We start from the raw sequence: 17,229 nt of genomic DNA, 5'->3' as shown, positions 1-17,229 counted from the left end.
GTTTTAAAATAATAATGGATAATATAATGTCTGAATCCTCCACTAGATCATAAACTTCATGAACTCAAGGACCTTCTCTATTTGTTCACCACTGTCTCAGATATTAGTATAGTACCTTGCTTAGGATGAACACATAACAATTATTTTTTAATGAATAAGTATATATGGATCAAAAGGCATTAAACCACTATGGATTAAAGATGAATTTATAAGATAACAAGAACTGCTTTTTTATAATTTACACTTTAAGGATTAAGCAACATTAGCATTTTACTAATGGGAAGATTAATAAATGGTGCCAAAAGTCAGAACATACCTAGGTTTAAGTTGAAGACCAGCTTGGCTTTTTTCAGTTCCAGGGTAATGTAATCCCCTTGCTGTCCTTCCCCATGCAAGATCACCCCTTCACTTTCAGAGGTTTTAAATTTCAAAGCAATGACATCCTTCAGGGTCTTCATCTTCTTGTTTCTGAATCTATATGGCAACACAACGTGGCCATCAAAGTTGATAACATCGGCCCCTAAAAGAAGAAGCGAATAACATTTTATTTTAGTTCTTGTATGTCAGCACTCAGTGTGAAATATACCCATTTCCAATGGGTGTCTGCACAGAATAAATGATAAAGAAGTAGTTTTTCCCAAAAAATCTGGAGTCCTGTGCTCTTGTTCTGGTTCTTCTTTTGATTTAATTGTATGTTCTGAAATAAATTTTATGGAAATAGTAATAAAAATGATCAAAGAAAACTTCATTAGTATCAAATCTTACTTTAATTATAATACTAACAATATAAATTCCATTAACTACTTATATGCTTCAAATTTTAACTTGGCAGTCTAGAGTTTACTTGAAAGAAGTAAAACTTTTAATCCTTGACAATCGACAAGATTTTAATATTTTCCTTCTTAAGTGGGGCTAATTACTCATGATTTCTAAATATACATTTTGCTCACAATTTTATTTTTTTTTCTTTTACAAAAAAACAAAGGATCCTGGAATGCCAGGTTTGATGGTATACTCACTTTTCTAATGGTTTTAATATTCTACTCCAATTTCAATAAACACTATGGTAGTACATTACGGCTAAGTGAACTACAAGAACCTTCTTGCTATTTGCTCTTGGACCTCGTATCTGACTCAAATTTCTTATTAGCCTCTTGTCTTTGGAAAGGCTGCCCATGGTTTTGACTACACTGAACAAAGACATCCTCACCCATATACATTATTAGAACAAATACACTATGACTAGAGTAACTCTAATTTGATTTTAGATAATTTTATTGAAGACATGAAATTATATAAACTTTTTAAAAATATTAACAATTTTGTCACCACTCTCAGAAACAGGTGATGGTGGGGAGGGGGTTGCTGGATTAGTTTCATAACTGCTACTTATTCACACCAGAAATGGAAAATGACACGAATCTTACTTATTATGCACTACTGTTTAGTAAGTTCCAAATCCATGGAATGGCTCAAAAATGAACTGTAATTATTCAGAGCTGAATGGAAACCTAGTTATCATAATTAGACCTTTGTCATTAAAAATATTTTTAAATATCTGTTTCTTTTAGCTTTTAATTTTAAATAATTGAAAATCTCGTCAAACTGGATAGCTCTAATTACTTTAGAATTACAAGCCTGAATGAAGCTTGCCTCTCTCCGTTTGGAGCAAGGTCTTGCTGAAGAATTTCACAGTGACACTGGAAAAAAATTACAGCAAGTTTAAAGCCTACTGGAGAAATATTTTCTCGTCTCAGGTCCTACCTAGTTCTCTGGATGCTGTTTACTTCCATTGCCATAGGGAATACTATGGTCCCCAGCCCCCAGGTCATAAGGGCATGCCACCTACAGGAGCCTCATGGACATGCAGAGCTCCCACGGCTGTATCCACTCTTTCTGTGTACTACCTGCCATTACAAGTTCTGCTCTTAGTTAATGTTTGTTTAATTTGAGAAGTGCTGCATTTGAAATTGTTCAGAAAGAGAAATATAACTTTGCATTTTAAGTTTTCATTCTTATAGTCAGTTCTTTACTGTCCATAAAAAGACCTTCTTAATCAACAAAATTCTGTTCTCTAAGACTGTAAATCACAGCGGTTTATTTTACTATGGGGGGGATCAACCATTAAATTTAGGCTTCTGCTAACACTGCAAAGCCAATTAGACTCTAGCTTAATCATCTACACTGTCACAGCTGAATTCCAAATGCAGTATTTTTATCATCTGTGATGAGAGGTAAGAGAGAAAAAAAGTGGAATCTGATTATAACATCCCAGGTTGAATTTATAATCTAGCAGTTGGTAGAAATTACTTTTTGTCTTGAAAAGTGCATAAACGAAAAGTCAGGAGGAAGGAGTAAATTCTGAACTCCAGAAAGTGATTTTGCAGTCAATTTCATGTCAGTGACAGTTGAATAATAGACACATCATTGTTTTATACACCTTCAATATATATTAATTGACATAAAATATTCCCCATTCATCTCTCAGGAAGTAAACGTTCCCTGAGCTTGGGCAGAGGAAAGAATCCACCCCTCCCGTATCTTCTCCTAAATCAAAATCTACAATCTGTTCCAGGTACAGAGTAGTACAAATGTTGGTGTCTCTCTCCCTCACTTATAGGGCAATGGAAAAAGTAAGAGACAGGATGGGTATGGTTTATTTCGTCAGAGAGTCCTAGAATATTAGCAAAAACATAAAGGAATGCTATTAGTGCAGACTAAACTCATCTTACAAATGTTAAGTGGTCAGTGGTCAAGTTGAGAAATTGATAAAACGTTCTGCAAGCCAGATCTCTTATATTATGAAATCAAAGCTGCTCTTCTATGGCTGGATTAAAGCTTGCATAATACCACCATGCAGATGTGACCTCACAGTTGCCTTTGACATCACAAAATTCCTAGAAATAATCTGTGATATAAAATTCATATAGAAATACATACCATAAACTTTAAACAGAGTCTGGGATATTGTTAAATCTATCAGAATTTAATTCTATTTCCTACAAGAATATATTTAAATTTCATTTGACATCTAATAATATGTTGTGCTTATTTTGGGATAAGCCACCTTTTTTCCCCCTATTACCCTGATTGCTTATTACTCCCTAGAATTAAGTTTTCTATGCAGTGATTAAATATGTGTGGTTGAACTGTTTAAGCAATCTTAGCAACAACAATGGCTAGTCAAAGTGTGAATGTAAAATCACAGTGCTTCCACAATTTTGTTTCTAACAATAACTCAGAGAGTTGGTAATGTGCCCAGTTCATTAAAACATCAAAGGAGAGAAGGCTTTTTGCTTTTCTTTTTAATTTCAATGTTAGTCTTTATTTTCTGATTTTACAGAAGAAATTTTGGAGAGGAGGGTTTACCATCTAAAGATTTTAATATTTAAAACAATACCTTTGCTATATTTTTACTATAAATTTAATATATATTTACTATTGAAAGGAAATTAAATAACACTGAAACAGAGAATGTATAAAGTGAACCCCAAACCCAGGAGATCACCAATATGATCAATATGGAGGGAAGTTGGTGCACAGCTTTCTAGATGTTAACACATTTGTTTATTTATCCACCTGTCTCCCTATTTAATGTAAGGTATTACCCATACATTACTATGTAAAGATATATGCATAGATGTGTGTGTACATGTGTATGTGGGGGTGTGTGGGGGTGTCTATGGGGGCAGTAGAGACACAGAAACAAGAATGGCATTTCCTTGGTTATGGTTCAAAATGTTCACTGATAAGAAGCTTGAGTTTTGGGTAATATAATATTTATAAATATTAGTTGGGAAATTATATATTTTAGCTAATTAATATGTTTTACTGACCTTCATGCACCAAGGCACTTATATAAAGTAAGAATATATATAATCTGAAATGGTAATTTATCCTACTTACTTGAAAAAATGAAAAATGTAGGGGCGCCTGGGTGGCTCAGTCGGTTAAGCATCTGACTCTTGGTTTTGGCTTGGGTCATGATCTCAGGGTCCTGAGATTTAGCCCCGCCTGGGGCTCCATGCTTGGCCTGAACTGGCTTGAGATTCTCTCCCCCTTTCTCTCTCCCTCCCACTCTGCTCTGGAAGTAAAGTTTAAAAATACCATGAAAAGTGGAATTGTCTTAGTTTTGCAAATGTTGCATAAATGCAAATCTATTTTTTTCTAAGTCAGAGGCCAATATTTTGAACATATTGACCATTCTTTACAAAACAGCACGCCTGCCATCTTTACTCTCTTTCCATTCACTTCTATTCTTGACAGCATTTTCCCTACCTAATACATTCATGTGCTTATACATTTACAGCATGATATATGCTCTCCTCCTTTGAAAATGTATGCATCAGAGACTTTCTGTTCCTCCACCCAGATGCCCAGTACCTAGTGCCTCAGAAACAGCTGATACTCACTCAGTATGTGTTGTTAGATCATTATATGTCGTCATTCCTATTTCAATAAATTGGATTACAGTATTATAGGCACTATTGTTTTATACTTCTTCATTAGAAATAAGAATCACTACGGGACGCCTGGGTGGCTCAGTTGGTTAAGCAGCTGCCTTCGGCTCAGGTCATGATTCCAGCGTCCTGGGATCAAGTCCCGCATCGGGCTCCTTGCTTGGCGGGGAGCCTGCTTCTCCCTCTGCCTCTGCCTGCCATTCTGTCTGCCTGTGCTCGCTCTCTCTCCCTCTCTCTCTCTGACAAATAAATAAAATCTTTAAAAAAAAAAAAAAAAAAAAAAGAAATAAGAATCACTAGATTGCAAGAAATTTCAGGAATCATTCTGATCCTTCTTGGTGCTATAATTAATTATATATCCAAGGTTTCAACTGTCAGAGAAAAAGAATGGCAATATTAGGCTACTTTTTGTGGTTGGGGGGTGGAATTCACTCCATTATTATTATTAATTGACTCAGTATTATTCAACCAACAGACATTAACTCTGGAGGAACATGATGTATCTCATCTCATCTGCGTACTGCTTTGATCTGATTAATTTCTTTCTTCTAACTCACTGCCTTTTCTTTCAATGTATCTGTGGTTTAAACCTAAATAAATAGTTAAAATAGATCCCAGAATGTCAATAACAGCTAATTTAGAGTAATAGCAGTAAATGAGCCTTGTCCAAATCCCTCAAAGAATTATCTAGATATACACTGTGAAAAGTCACTTCTATTCTGGGAAAATATAAAACAAAAATAAAGATCTTCAAGGCTCCTTCATGAAGGGCAGCATCTCACAGTCTGTGCATTATTTCTCCTTAAAATGTGCTGCTTCGCCCTTAGATACTTGGGTATTCCACTCATGGTAGAATGACAAAACATCATCATGGAATCTGGTGTTGTTTTTCCATAAAACTGGATTCCAATATCTAACTTCCTAGAAGATCCACATGGAGCATCCACAGGAAAATCTAACTCTTTGTGTCCAACACGTAATTCCTTCTCTGAGCCCATGCCCCTGCTCTTGTATCAACTATCCACTCAGGACAGATATCTGAGGCTTTCTGAAGCATCTCCCTGCCTCACGTGCCCACATCCACTCAGTTCCAAGCCCTGTAAAATAGAGCAAGTCTACAGTTTCCAAACAGATGGCTTACTTTATATGCACGACCACCAGGCTACCATCACCTCACACAGTATCTACTGTACTAACTCCACTAGTGGACAATTCCCATCCTCCAGCATAATTTAAATTAAATCTATCCTCCACAAAGATGCTAAAAATATCTTTCTGAAATAAACTCTGTCGCCAAAAAACTCTAGCATAGTCTGCAAAACCCTGCCTTCTTCCACAGCTCTCATTTTAATGCCATTTTTCTCTTTATGTGCTAACTGTGGTAAACTGACCGGATCCCTTGCTCACAATCTAGTACCTTCCCTTGTGCTGTGCTCTATTCTTTCAACAAGCAGCTCTGTGTGTGTGTGTGTGTGTGTCTGTGTGTCTGTGTGTGCATGCACACGTGTGTGTTTGTGGGTGCATGTGTGTATAATCTAAGTTTAGGTATCCTCCAAGTTTCAGATAATTCTCCCCTACTAGAAAAGCTTTCTTTGTATGAAATAGCCCTTGCCGACCATCCCATGGCACCCTTGCACACTTTTATCCTATCACTTCCCATCTTATGTTAAAATGATCTCTTGATGGGTCTCATTTCCTCTATGGATTTTAAACTTTCCTAAGGTACAGATTTTGGATTGTTCTACTTTGTATTTCTGGCACAATAAATACTTCTTAAACTGATCTAAATTTAATTGGTGTTTGAGACAAGGTAAAAAGAGAACTCCACATTTTTATTTTCCTTCAAAACCATACTGGTACAATGCAGTTTACTCTCTAAGAGTACAGACTCATGAATGATTTAGTGGCATGTATTTATATAAATATTACAACTGTGGGCCTCTGATGTGAATAAATAGTTTAAAACACCAAATCCTTTTATTATACTCACAGTGGGGTTCTTTCTTTATAAGTCAGAGACTAAAACATCTAACTCTACTACAAATTTAAATGCAAAACGTATGTATATTTTTCTTTTAACTGAATAAATTGAAAACACTTTCTTTTTAACAAATTTAATACTACTTGAGATATATATATATTGATATTTTATAATATTTTATAAAGAAGCAAGATGGACTTGCTCTCTGTATTTTTTATTACTGGATTATTTCATGAGAAACTATAATGTGTGATGAATCATGATTTGCTAATCACAAGGTGGGCCCACATGAATAAGACTCAAGGAAATATTAGTAATTTTCTTAAATTATATTATTCAACATCAAAAGACAAAAAACACAAAACACCAAAACTGAGGTTCTCCCTGCTTAATCCAAAATGGTCATTCTCACTCATAACCCCACACACATACCACATAGGACATCAGAAAATCAGACTGATATAATTTTGAGCTGGGTTATAACTCTAATATATCTGATAATGCAGAGATAATAAGCAATTTCTAAAAATTAGCATAAAATCTATTTGTAGGAAATCCATGTGGAAGCTATTTTTATTTTTGTAAATCGAAAAGTCAAACAAATTAGACTTGCCTACTCTGTGATAATATTGCTGTTTAATGAAAATAGCTCTACAGTTTTTGACCATACACAATCTATTTTTCTGCTCAGGAGAACACTATCTAGAATAATAAATCCTAAGTAAATATTCCACAGATGAAAAAAGGAACCAGACATCAATAAACCCCTCAAATGTATTTTATAACTCCTAACATTTATTCCAGATATTTTATCATTATTCATTTACACTTACTTCTGTTTCTAGTTCCATTTAAAACACTGTTGTCAGTGTTGGGGCCAAATTTCAATACTACATAAGCTAAAGGAGAGCAATTTGATTTAGGGACTTGTTCTGGGGCACTGCTTTCATGGTAATTCATTTAACACTGAGGAAAAGATAAATTATCCTTGACCATTTCTTGAAGCTGCCATAGCATGCTTCCACTTTCCCTCTGTATTAAGTGTGCCTGCCGTTGTTTGTCTCCGGGCTTCCACATCTAGGGCTTTGCCCCTTCCAGAGTCAGCCAGTTCCTACAAGTGCACTCTTCAAACACAAATCAACCACAGAGCCCAGAACCCAGCCCCCCTATCTCCTCCATCAGGCTCTCACTCTCAAGGCCACTATCCACCCGTCCTAATCACCTCAGGGTTAAGTAACAGACAACCTGGGACAGTCCTGGTGCCCCAGAGCCTGCTGCCCTGCCTTACCTATTCCTTCCGGCAGAAGCCACAGTAAGGCCCTTGCCTCCTGACTGACCTGGTCTTCCCCTTGTTTTCCCCCACTCCCTGCCCATATGGCATTCCTCTTAGGAACTGTAATAAACTCTCTTTTTAATGGCAGTTGTTTCCTGATATGTCAGCCTTATAATATCTTAAATTTTAGATCAATATATTGTATTTTAAAACACACCCACTGGCCTTACTATACTTCAGATACACTATATTCTAAAACATGCTTGGCAGAAAATTCCCTTACTGTATCTTAAAAAGAGAGAGAGAGAGAAAGGAAAAATCAAACTTCTGGCTGAGCAAGAAAAAAAAAATTAGAAATGTTGGCTAGATATGCAAATGTACCTTGACGTACATTTAGAATCCATTATCAAATGTCTGCTATCAACTAGCATCTTCTGAAATAAGGTCTATACCCATAGCATTGTGCCAGGAATGTGGGGCCACTGAAGTAAAGGGATGAAGTTTTAAGAAAAGCTAATAGGTAAACTCTCGAGGCAAAACAGACGTAAGATGGAATAAGGAATCCAGACAGTTGGGGGAGAGTATATTTGACTGTTTTAGAGAGCTCAGTAGTTCTGTGTGACTTTAATATATTAGGGTCATGTATCATGGGCAGGGTTAGAATTGGTACGGGAAGGACCCAACGCTCCATGTAGAAGTCAGAAGTCTTTGTGAGTAACAACGGCATCTTTAGGGGAAGGTGCATGTTCAGATTTGCATCTTGGAAAGATATCTCCCGTGTTGATATCAGAGAGTGAGAAGGATAGAAGATAGGAAGGACCTTTCCCTGGAGAAGCTGATGGTGTCATAGTGTTGGCAAAATTTCTACCCAGCCATCATTCAGAAGGTAACTGTCATTAAAGAATGCAAAGCTTTTTGATGATGCACTGTTGCTGCCCAGAATTTTCAAATGGTTAAGGCTTCCTTAATGATTGAAGATTTTCAGATAAATACTTATAGGCTGAGTTTTCTCCAATGGTATGACAAAATCCATGTGGAAGCAACAAGATTTTTAATGGAATTGAAACTACTTTAGAAACAAAAACAAAATCTCAAAAATTCCTCTTTGAAATATGAATATTTAAATTCAATTATCTGCACAACCTTAATTTTTAGAAAGAATCTGAGAGCTGTATCAATTCTTTAGCTATCCCACATTTAATACTCTATCTCATTAACAACCAAACCTTAAAAAAATAACATTATTCTCAAAATGTAAAATCAGTATTTTTCCAAACAGTATACACTTCCCCAACAGCCTCTACAAAGTTCCCTGGACACCTGGCAATATAGACTAAGTGACTAATAAAGGTGGTCATTTTCATTTACTTACTTTCTATACTTCCCTGAAAGGCAAATGAGTCGGTCCAAATGATTTGCACTCCCTTGCAAGAGACAGGTCATATGCTTAGTATGTTTTGAGTTTATGCATAAGATGTAGAACATTACAGCTTTGCTTTACTTCTGGTTGATTTCTCATACCTTTGGGTGAATCTTTTATATCAACCATAAAATAGATTAATAAAGCCCAGAATATACACATGTTGTGACATAATGTGTTCTCTCCTCTGCCCTGGAGCAGCTGGGGCCTGTCTGGGAAAACACTGAACAGTACTCTGCGGCCCGGTCATCAGCACACCTCAGTGACTGGGGCACTGGAGGGAATCTGATTCACTGTGAATTTGGGTGCCGTCCATTACTTCATGACACCCGCATGCCTACTAAGTCCTTGTGAGCAAGCCGAATTAATTCACTTCTAGAAAGGAGCAATGCTCCTACCACTTCTGCAGAAAACCAGCCATGACAGTGTTGGGGTGGGGGGGAAGGAAGCACCTGAAATGAGAAGTCATAACTTCAGTGCTCAGAGGGGACAAGTAGTCCACACAAACTGGTGTGGCTGGCTTGATATAAAAACCACTGATCTTTCACTTTTTCACTTTCGATAGAGATATGAGTATAACAGAGAAAATGTGTCCCTGATTTAATAAACAACAACAACAACAAGGAAAGGATGCTAAATTAATGGATTTGAAATTTGGTCTTGATGGCTGAGAAACAAGGGAGGGTTATGTGAGAGGTGATCTCGATCCGCCCGAAGCAAACTGAAGCTATGCAGCAACTCTGCCGGTATCCAAATGTTCAGTTTTCCAGAAAGGTCAGAAATCTAACACTTTAATAAAGCTCTCTGTTTCTAAATGTTGAACAGCTGATTTGAGGTCATATTAAGCAGAAGCTACTAGCTAATGCCTCACAAATATTTTTTATTTGGCTGCACTTCTCTTTAAACTTGAATATTATCAAAATAGAAGACTAAATGGATCATAATCACTCTGAAAATTTCATTTTCCATCATATAATTTATCTGTAAATTACTGCAGTATGTATCAACAAGGAATTTTATTGCTTAAAAGGCAAATTCTTTAGAAAACTAGTAGGCTAGTGCTAAACAAAGACAGAGTGAATGGTTAAAAAAAAAAAACATTTTAATGGTTATCATATGATACAAAGATATACCACTCTACACTATCGTACTAAACATAAAAAGGAAGGAAGGGAGAAAGGGAGGGAGAAAGAAAGGAAGGAAGGAAGGAAGAGCAGAAGAAAACAAACAACAACAACAACAAAAAAAACCACCATTATCCTGAGCTTCATTCATTGAGATTTTGGAAAGAAAACTTTACATTTTTTCAAGTATTACCAATTAACAAGTTCTGCTGACCCTTCATTACTGGCAGATGCTGTATGTGCAAATTTCCTACTCACTAAAATTGAGGTGCATCCCCACTCATGGACATGTGAAGAGGGGCCAAAAAATTGAGTCACCTGATGCTCACATTACCAGCTCAGGTCAAGTAAGACAACGCTCTAGGTTCTTGTTTCAGTTTTCATACCAAAAAACAAAACGAACAAACAAAAAAAGTGTCCCTTTCACAAATTAGTACTATGTGTTTTGCATTTTGTTGTTCTGGGGATGATTCAGCTTTCTAAATTGTCTCTCTCCCAAGATGTTTTGTGCAGTGCTTCCAGGCTGTGAGAAAGTCATGATGTGCCTTACGAAGAAAATGCATGTGTTCAATAAACTCTGCTCAGGCTTGAGATGTAGTGCTATTGACTGTGAGTTCAGGGTTAATGAATCCACGAGATACACTACAAGAGATGCCTTTAAATATAAGCACAAATAAAGCAAGATTATGTATTGATTGGTTGTAAAAATGTAGTGACCAGAGGCTCATAGGAACCCAACCTGCATTTCTCCTGGGAGCAATGGTTCACTATTTCCTAATTTGGCCTTCATGGCCACTATATGTACAAGATACAACTACTGTGGATAAGGACAACTGACTGTATTTACACACATTCATTCCTTTAAATAGAAAAATAAAGAGCCATTTTAAAATACCAATTGTAAATATTTATGCCCCCAACATGGGAACAGCCAACTACATAAGCCAACTGTTAATCAAGATAAAGAGTCATATTGATATGAATACATTAATAGTAGAGGATCTTAACATGTCACTCAATAATAGACAGGTCATCCAAGCAGAAAATCATAAAGAACCAAGAACACTGAATGACACATTGGACCAGATAGACCTCACAGATATGCAGAGTTGCTACTGTCATGTCTATGAGGTCTCTTCAGTAGATGGTGCTGGGAAAATTGGACAGCTATGTAAAGAAGAATGTAACTTGATCATTCTCTTATACCACACACAAAGATAAACTCTAAATGGATACAAGACCTCAATGTGAGGCAGGAATCTATCTAAATCCTAGAGGAGAACATAGGCAGTAACGTCCTTGACATTGGCCACAGCAACTTCTTTGAAGACACGTCCCCAAAGGCAAAGGAAACAAAAGCAAAAATGAACTTTTGGGACTTCATCAAGATCAAAAGCTTCTGCACAGCAAAGGAAACAGTCAACAAAACAAAGAGGCAACCCACAGAATGGGAGAAAATATTCACAAATGACATTACAGATAAAGGGCTGTTATCTAAGATCTATAGAGAACTCCTCAAACGCAACACACACAAAGAGATAATCATGTCAAAAAATGGGTAGAAAACATGAACAGACACTTCTCCAAAGAAGACATACAAATGGCTAACAGGCACATGAAAAAATGTTCATCATCATTAGCCATCAGGGAGATTCAAATCAAAACTACACAGAGAAACCACCGTACACCAGTTATAATGGCCAAAATCAACAAGACAGTAAACAGCACGTGTTGGAGAAAATATGGAGAAAGGGGAACCCTCTTACACTGTTGGTGGGAATGCAAGTTGGTGCAGCCACTTTGGAAAACAGTGTGGAGATTCCTTAAGAAATTAAAAATAGAGTTACCCTATGACCCTGCAATTGCACTACTAGGTATTTACCCCAAAGATGCAGATGTAGTGAAAAGAAGGGCCATCTGTACCCTAATGTTCATGTAGCAATGGCCACAGTTGCCAAACTGTGGAAAGAGTCAAGATGTCCTTCTAAAGAAGAATGGATAAAGAAGATGTGGTCCATATATACTATGGAATATTACTCAGCCATCAGAAAGGATGAATACCCAACTTTTGTATCAACATGGATGGGACTGGAGGAGATTATGCTGAGTGAAATAAGTCAAGCAGAGTCAATTATATGGTTTCACTTACTTGTGGAGCATAAGGAATAACACAGAGGACATTAGGAGAAGGAAAGGAAAAGTGAAGCGGGGGAATCAGAAGGGGAAATGAAGCAGGGGGAACTGTGGACTCTGAGAAACAAACTGAGGGTTTTGGAAGAGAGGGGGTGGGGGGGTGGGTAAGACTGGTGGTGGGTATTAAGGAGGGCACATATTACATGGAGCACTGGGTGTGGTGCGCAATGAATTCTGGAACACTGAAAAAAATACAGTTAAATTTTTTAAAATACCACATATATAAAAGTGAAAACATAATATTTAAATTATCCTTAAAGAAAATGATCGGCAAACTGCAAATCTCTTCACAGATTAGTGCAGTGCTGAATGTTATGATCTGACAAATACACTCTTTTTTTTCATTCCCACTGTGTGAACATGCATTTAGCACAAGTGACTTACAGAGAACACACAAAGGTAAATCTCTCCATTTTTCACATGCTTACTGCACCTGAACTCTATGCTTTACATATCTAATCATTATAATTCACTAAGTACTTAACAAAACAGTAAGTCCTGTGTTAGTAGTATACTGATGTTAAAGGGGTTCGGAACAGGCCACCCCAAAATATGCCATTTCAGCCTACTGATTACTTTGAGTTGAAGGCACCTGAGAAACAGGAAGATGCAGGAAGGGTTCTTGGCCCCTCCACTCTTTCATCCTAAACACAGGTCATAAAATTTCCAGTGAAAAAGATGTCTCCTCTGCGTGGGAAAGAAACAGCAACATTCTTACTACCAGAGACTGGTAGCTGACACCAAAATGAATATGAGGTTCTTATATAAACAAACCTACTAAATAAGCCTTATTTTCCATTAGTCCCCCCCAAAACTTCCTATTTACTGCCCCTTAATTTTCCCTAGCTCAAGCCCCTTTGTCTTGTCACATCCCTACAATTTATTATTCTTTGTTTAAAATATTTTTGGGGCCTAATGGTTTCTCTGGGTCTTTATTTTTCTTCTGAAGACTCTCATGTACACATAAAAATATTAGAGTTTGTATGTTTTTCTCCTATTAATATGCCTTACATTAGTTTCTTTCTTTTTTTTTTTTTTTTTTTTAATGTCAGTTTAATTCTTAGACCAGCCACAGGCCTCCCCTACAGTGTAGAATCTCAGATTCCGGGAAATCACAGAATCCAAACTACAGTCCCATTTACATTTCCTGTGAAATAAGGCCCAGAAATTTCTTTTTTATATAGTCATCTGAATATTGCCTGTTTTTTCTGACCTTATAGGAAACAATCTTCTTGACATTTATAGCCTAAAAATACAAATTTTTTTTTTGAAGATTTTTTTTTTTAATTTATTTATTCGACAGAGAGAGATCACAAGTAGACAGAGAGGCAGGCAGAGAGAGAGAGAGAGAGAGAGGGAAGCAGGCTCCCTGCTGAGCAGAGAGCCCGATGCGGGACTCGATCCCAGGACCCTGAGATCATGACCTGAGCCGAAGGCAGCGGCTTAACCCACTGAGCCACCCAGGCGCCCCTAAAAATACAAATTTTACTGAGTCTATTAGAATGGGAATATTGGGGCGCCTGGGTGGCTCAGTGGGTTAGGCCTCTGCCTTCAGCTCGGGTCATGTTCTCAGGATCCTGGGATCAAGCCCCGCATCGGGGTCTCTGCTCGGCAGGGAGCCTGCTTCCCCCCACCCCCTCTGCCTGCCTCTCTGCCTGCTTGTGATCTCTGTCTGTCAAATAAATAAATAAAATCTTAAAAAAAAAAAAAATGGGAATATTAGTCCATCTACCCTGTAAACCCTAAATTACTTTAAGGCTATAAATAAACCTGAAGTTGACTTCTTATATTTTAAGAATTTTAGATATTCTTTTGTATAATTTATACTTCAAATTTCTCTTCCTAACATAAATCAAGGGTTTCTCTTCAAGAGATCTGGCATTTTCTTTTGAATAAAAGTTTGAGCTATTGAAAATGTTAGAAATCTACTGATGAAATAGAAGAATTTTGTAACTGTAAGAAGGGAATCATTTGGAATTCAGAAAATATGAGAGCAGACAAATGTCACCAATTCACATTAATTTTAGAAAAGTTTTTCTTGGGGGGAGGGGTGTTATTAAGAAAATAACTGAATTTGGAAACAAGACACATTTTGATACAGTGCCTACACATCCTACTTCAAACTTTCTGCATTTGACATTTTTCACAGTTTAGGTCAACCCTAACAATTTATGCACTTCCCAAGGCATGACAGACATAATACTGTTAAAAGTGCTATTTATAGTAGAGCAGTCAAGTCCTTAAAATGTCAATGGTTGAGTTTCTCTTAATGCAGACCTAGAAGCAAAGCACATATCTTCATTCAGGGAGGATAAATGCCATGCTGAGGTAGGAAACTTATTAGAAAATTCAAGAGATACCAGTCTTTTTATGACCCAAGATATAGTTGTATCAACAGCATTATGACCGTCTTCTCTGGTTTCAGAAAAGTGCTGGACCTCAACCCAGAGACCTCAGACCTAACACTCAGGAAAGTCAACTCACTCTCTGGGCCTGTACAATAATGATAATCTCTCAGATTCCCTTCCACTCCAAAATTAAGCATCTCTTATTCTGGGCAACAAGTTTATAAAGGGCTATTCACATATTTTCAATTCTGACTTTAAATCAGATTTTAGAATGGCAGAATTCTTAAATTTAGAGCATATTCACATTCCCTAATTATTTCAATACATTAACATTTAGACATTCCCAAAGATAATCTTTTTTTTTTTTCAAGATTTTATTTATTTGACATACAGAGACCACAAGTAGGCAGAGAGGCAGGCAGAGAGAGGAAGGGAAGCAGGCTCCCCAGTGAGCAGAGAGCCCGATGCGGGGCTAGATCCCAGGACCCTGGGATCATGACCTGAGCTGAAGGTAGAGGCTTTAACCCACTGAGCCACCCAGGTGCCCCCTAAAGATAATCTAAAAACATAAAATCCACAGACATTAAAACATTTTCATGGGTGACTGACTACCTTGAACAACCAGTTAAAATTTATCTACATAGTGTCAAAATTTGTAGATTAAAACTGTTACATTATAAATACTACATATAATTGCCCATATTGTTAATTTTTACGAAGAAAACGATGTTGTTTATATGGAAGCTTCTAGAAGTGGAATCTAACAAAATAATTTATAATGACAGATTAATGATTAATTTATATTCTTATTGCCTTGATAATGTTTAGAGAAACACATAATTTAAAAACTGAATTATTTTCATTCTAGAATATGGGAACAAAATTACCTATCTGAATAAAGGAAAAAATCTTCATGACTACAAATGCTTGTTGCCAGTGAGAATGAATGTATGACTTTGAGCAGGTATAAAGTGAAAGACTTGCTCACATTCAGCTAAACATCCTTGTCTTCTCCCTTTCCGCTAGTAGTTAGCTTTAACACAACTGCACAGCTCTTGTAAATATTAAAGATATGTAACATATACATTTTTTCATATTTATATTTCCTTCTAAATCAAGGTAGGGATTTTGCATCTTTAGTGTCACTAACTCTGGTTCACAAGCCGCAGACAGATTTAGTAAAAACTGACAGGGTTCTAATTCCTGCTTTATGGCCTGATAGCTACAGGGCCTCAGTAAGTTATAAAACTTCTCGACGCCTCAGTTTCTTTGCTTGTCAAAAGGTGAAGGCAATGACACAGTGCGGTTATAGAACTGTGAAAACGGGGGGCGCCCGGATGGCTCAGTGGGTTAAAGGTTCAGGTCATGATCCCAGGGTCCTGGGATCGAGCCCCGCATCGGGCTCTCTGCTCAGCAGGGAGCCTGCTTCCCCCTCTCTCTCTGCCTGCGTCTCTGCCTACTTGTGATCTCTGTCTGTCAAATAAATAAATAAAATCTTAAAAAAAAAAAAGAACTGTGAAAACTGGATGAGTTAGTACGTGTAAAACACTGAAAACACTATCTGGTACATTGAAAGCTGCTAATAAGCATTATCCCTCATTACTGTCATATATTGGGTTGTTGTTTAATGGATCTGAAATAATGAATATTCTAATCCACCCACTTGGCACCAATGACTCAGGCCTGGAAGAACAGGCTTAAGTCACTACAGGAGCATTCATGATTCAGGACACATTTAGGCGCGATGCTTGGTGACTGTGGAGCCCTCCGCACTTACTGGACTGTTTTGCAACCTTCACTCATGCAGCTTATTTGGCTCCCCAGTGAGGAAGGCAGCAAAATACAGAGACATAAAGTGAAAGGGAAATAACAAGTGATTCAGCCGATCCTATAGCTTCTCTTTGATGTACTAAATAACATTTCAGGGCAAACAAGCATTTTCGAGGTCTGGCACAGCCCTCTCACTATAAGGTATAGAGCGAGGCCAGGTTTCTTATCCAAACAACATCAGATAAAAATTTTCAAACTGACACCGGAACTCCAGGCCCTCATCCGTGATTACGTCCATGGCAGCATAATATACGCCAGAATTTCTGTATAGCTCATGGATTTGCTATCCAGAAAGCAACTAATATTTACTGAATAAAAGAATTCACTATCACAACATCTGGTTGAATGTATGCATTAAGTGTAATCTCTTTTTTATACATTCAAATTTACCACATTTAGTCTAGATTTATAACAAAATCAACTTCCTCTCAATTTTTGTATTTTGTGACTAAATTTGATGGGATTCAAGAGTTCAAGATGGAAGAAAATGTCTCAATTGCTAAACCACAATGCAATGTGGTTAAGAATATATTAGCTAAATCAAGCTAAAATAAAACAAAAAGTGCAAAGTTTCAGACATTTGTGAGAACAGCCAGACAA

At 37.0% G+C, this 17,229-nt stretch overlaps 1 protein-coding gene across 1 annotated transcript in view; it reads right to left on the bottom strand.

The window, feature by feature from the left end:
- Positions 1–17,229, bottom strand: part of LOC111154452 (contactin associated protein like 2) — a 2,043,877-nt gene that overhangs the window by 1,098,132 nt on the left and 928,516 nt on the right. Inside the window, exon 5 of the mRNA XM_022514057.1 lies at positions 317–520. Coding sequence (XP_022369765.1) covers positions 317–520 — 204 coding nt within the window. The remainder of the gene's footprint in view (positions 1–316; positions 521–17,229) is intronic.

This window comes from Enhydra lutris, unplaced genomic scaffold (genome assembly GCF_002288905.1).
Source record: "Enhydra lutris kenyoni isolate GAN:26980312 unplaced genomic scaffold, ASM228890v2 scaffoldscaffold37, whole genome shotgun sequence".
Lineage (NCBI taxonomy): Eukaryota > Metazoa > Chordata > Mammalia > Carnivora > Mustelidae > Enhydra > Enhydra lutris.
The sequence above is the reverse complement of the archived record's forward strand: the minus strand, read 5'-3'. Positions and strand labels throughout refer to the sequence as shown.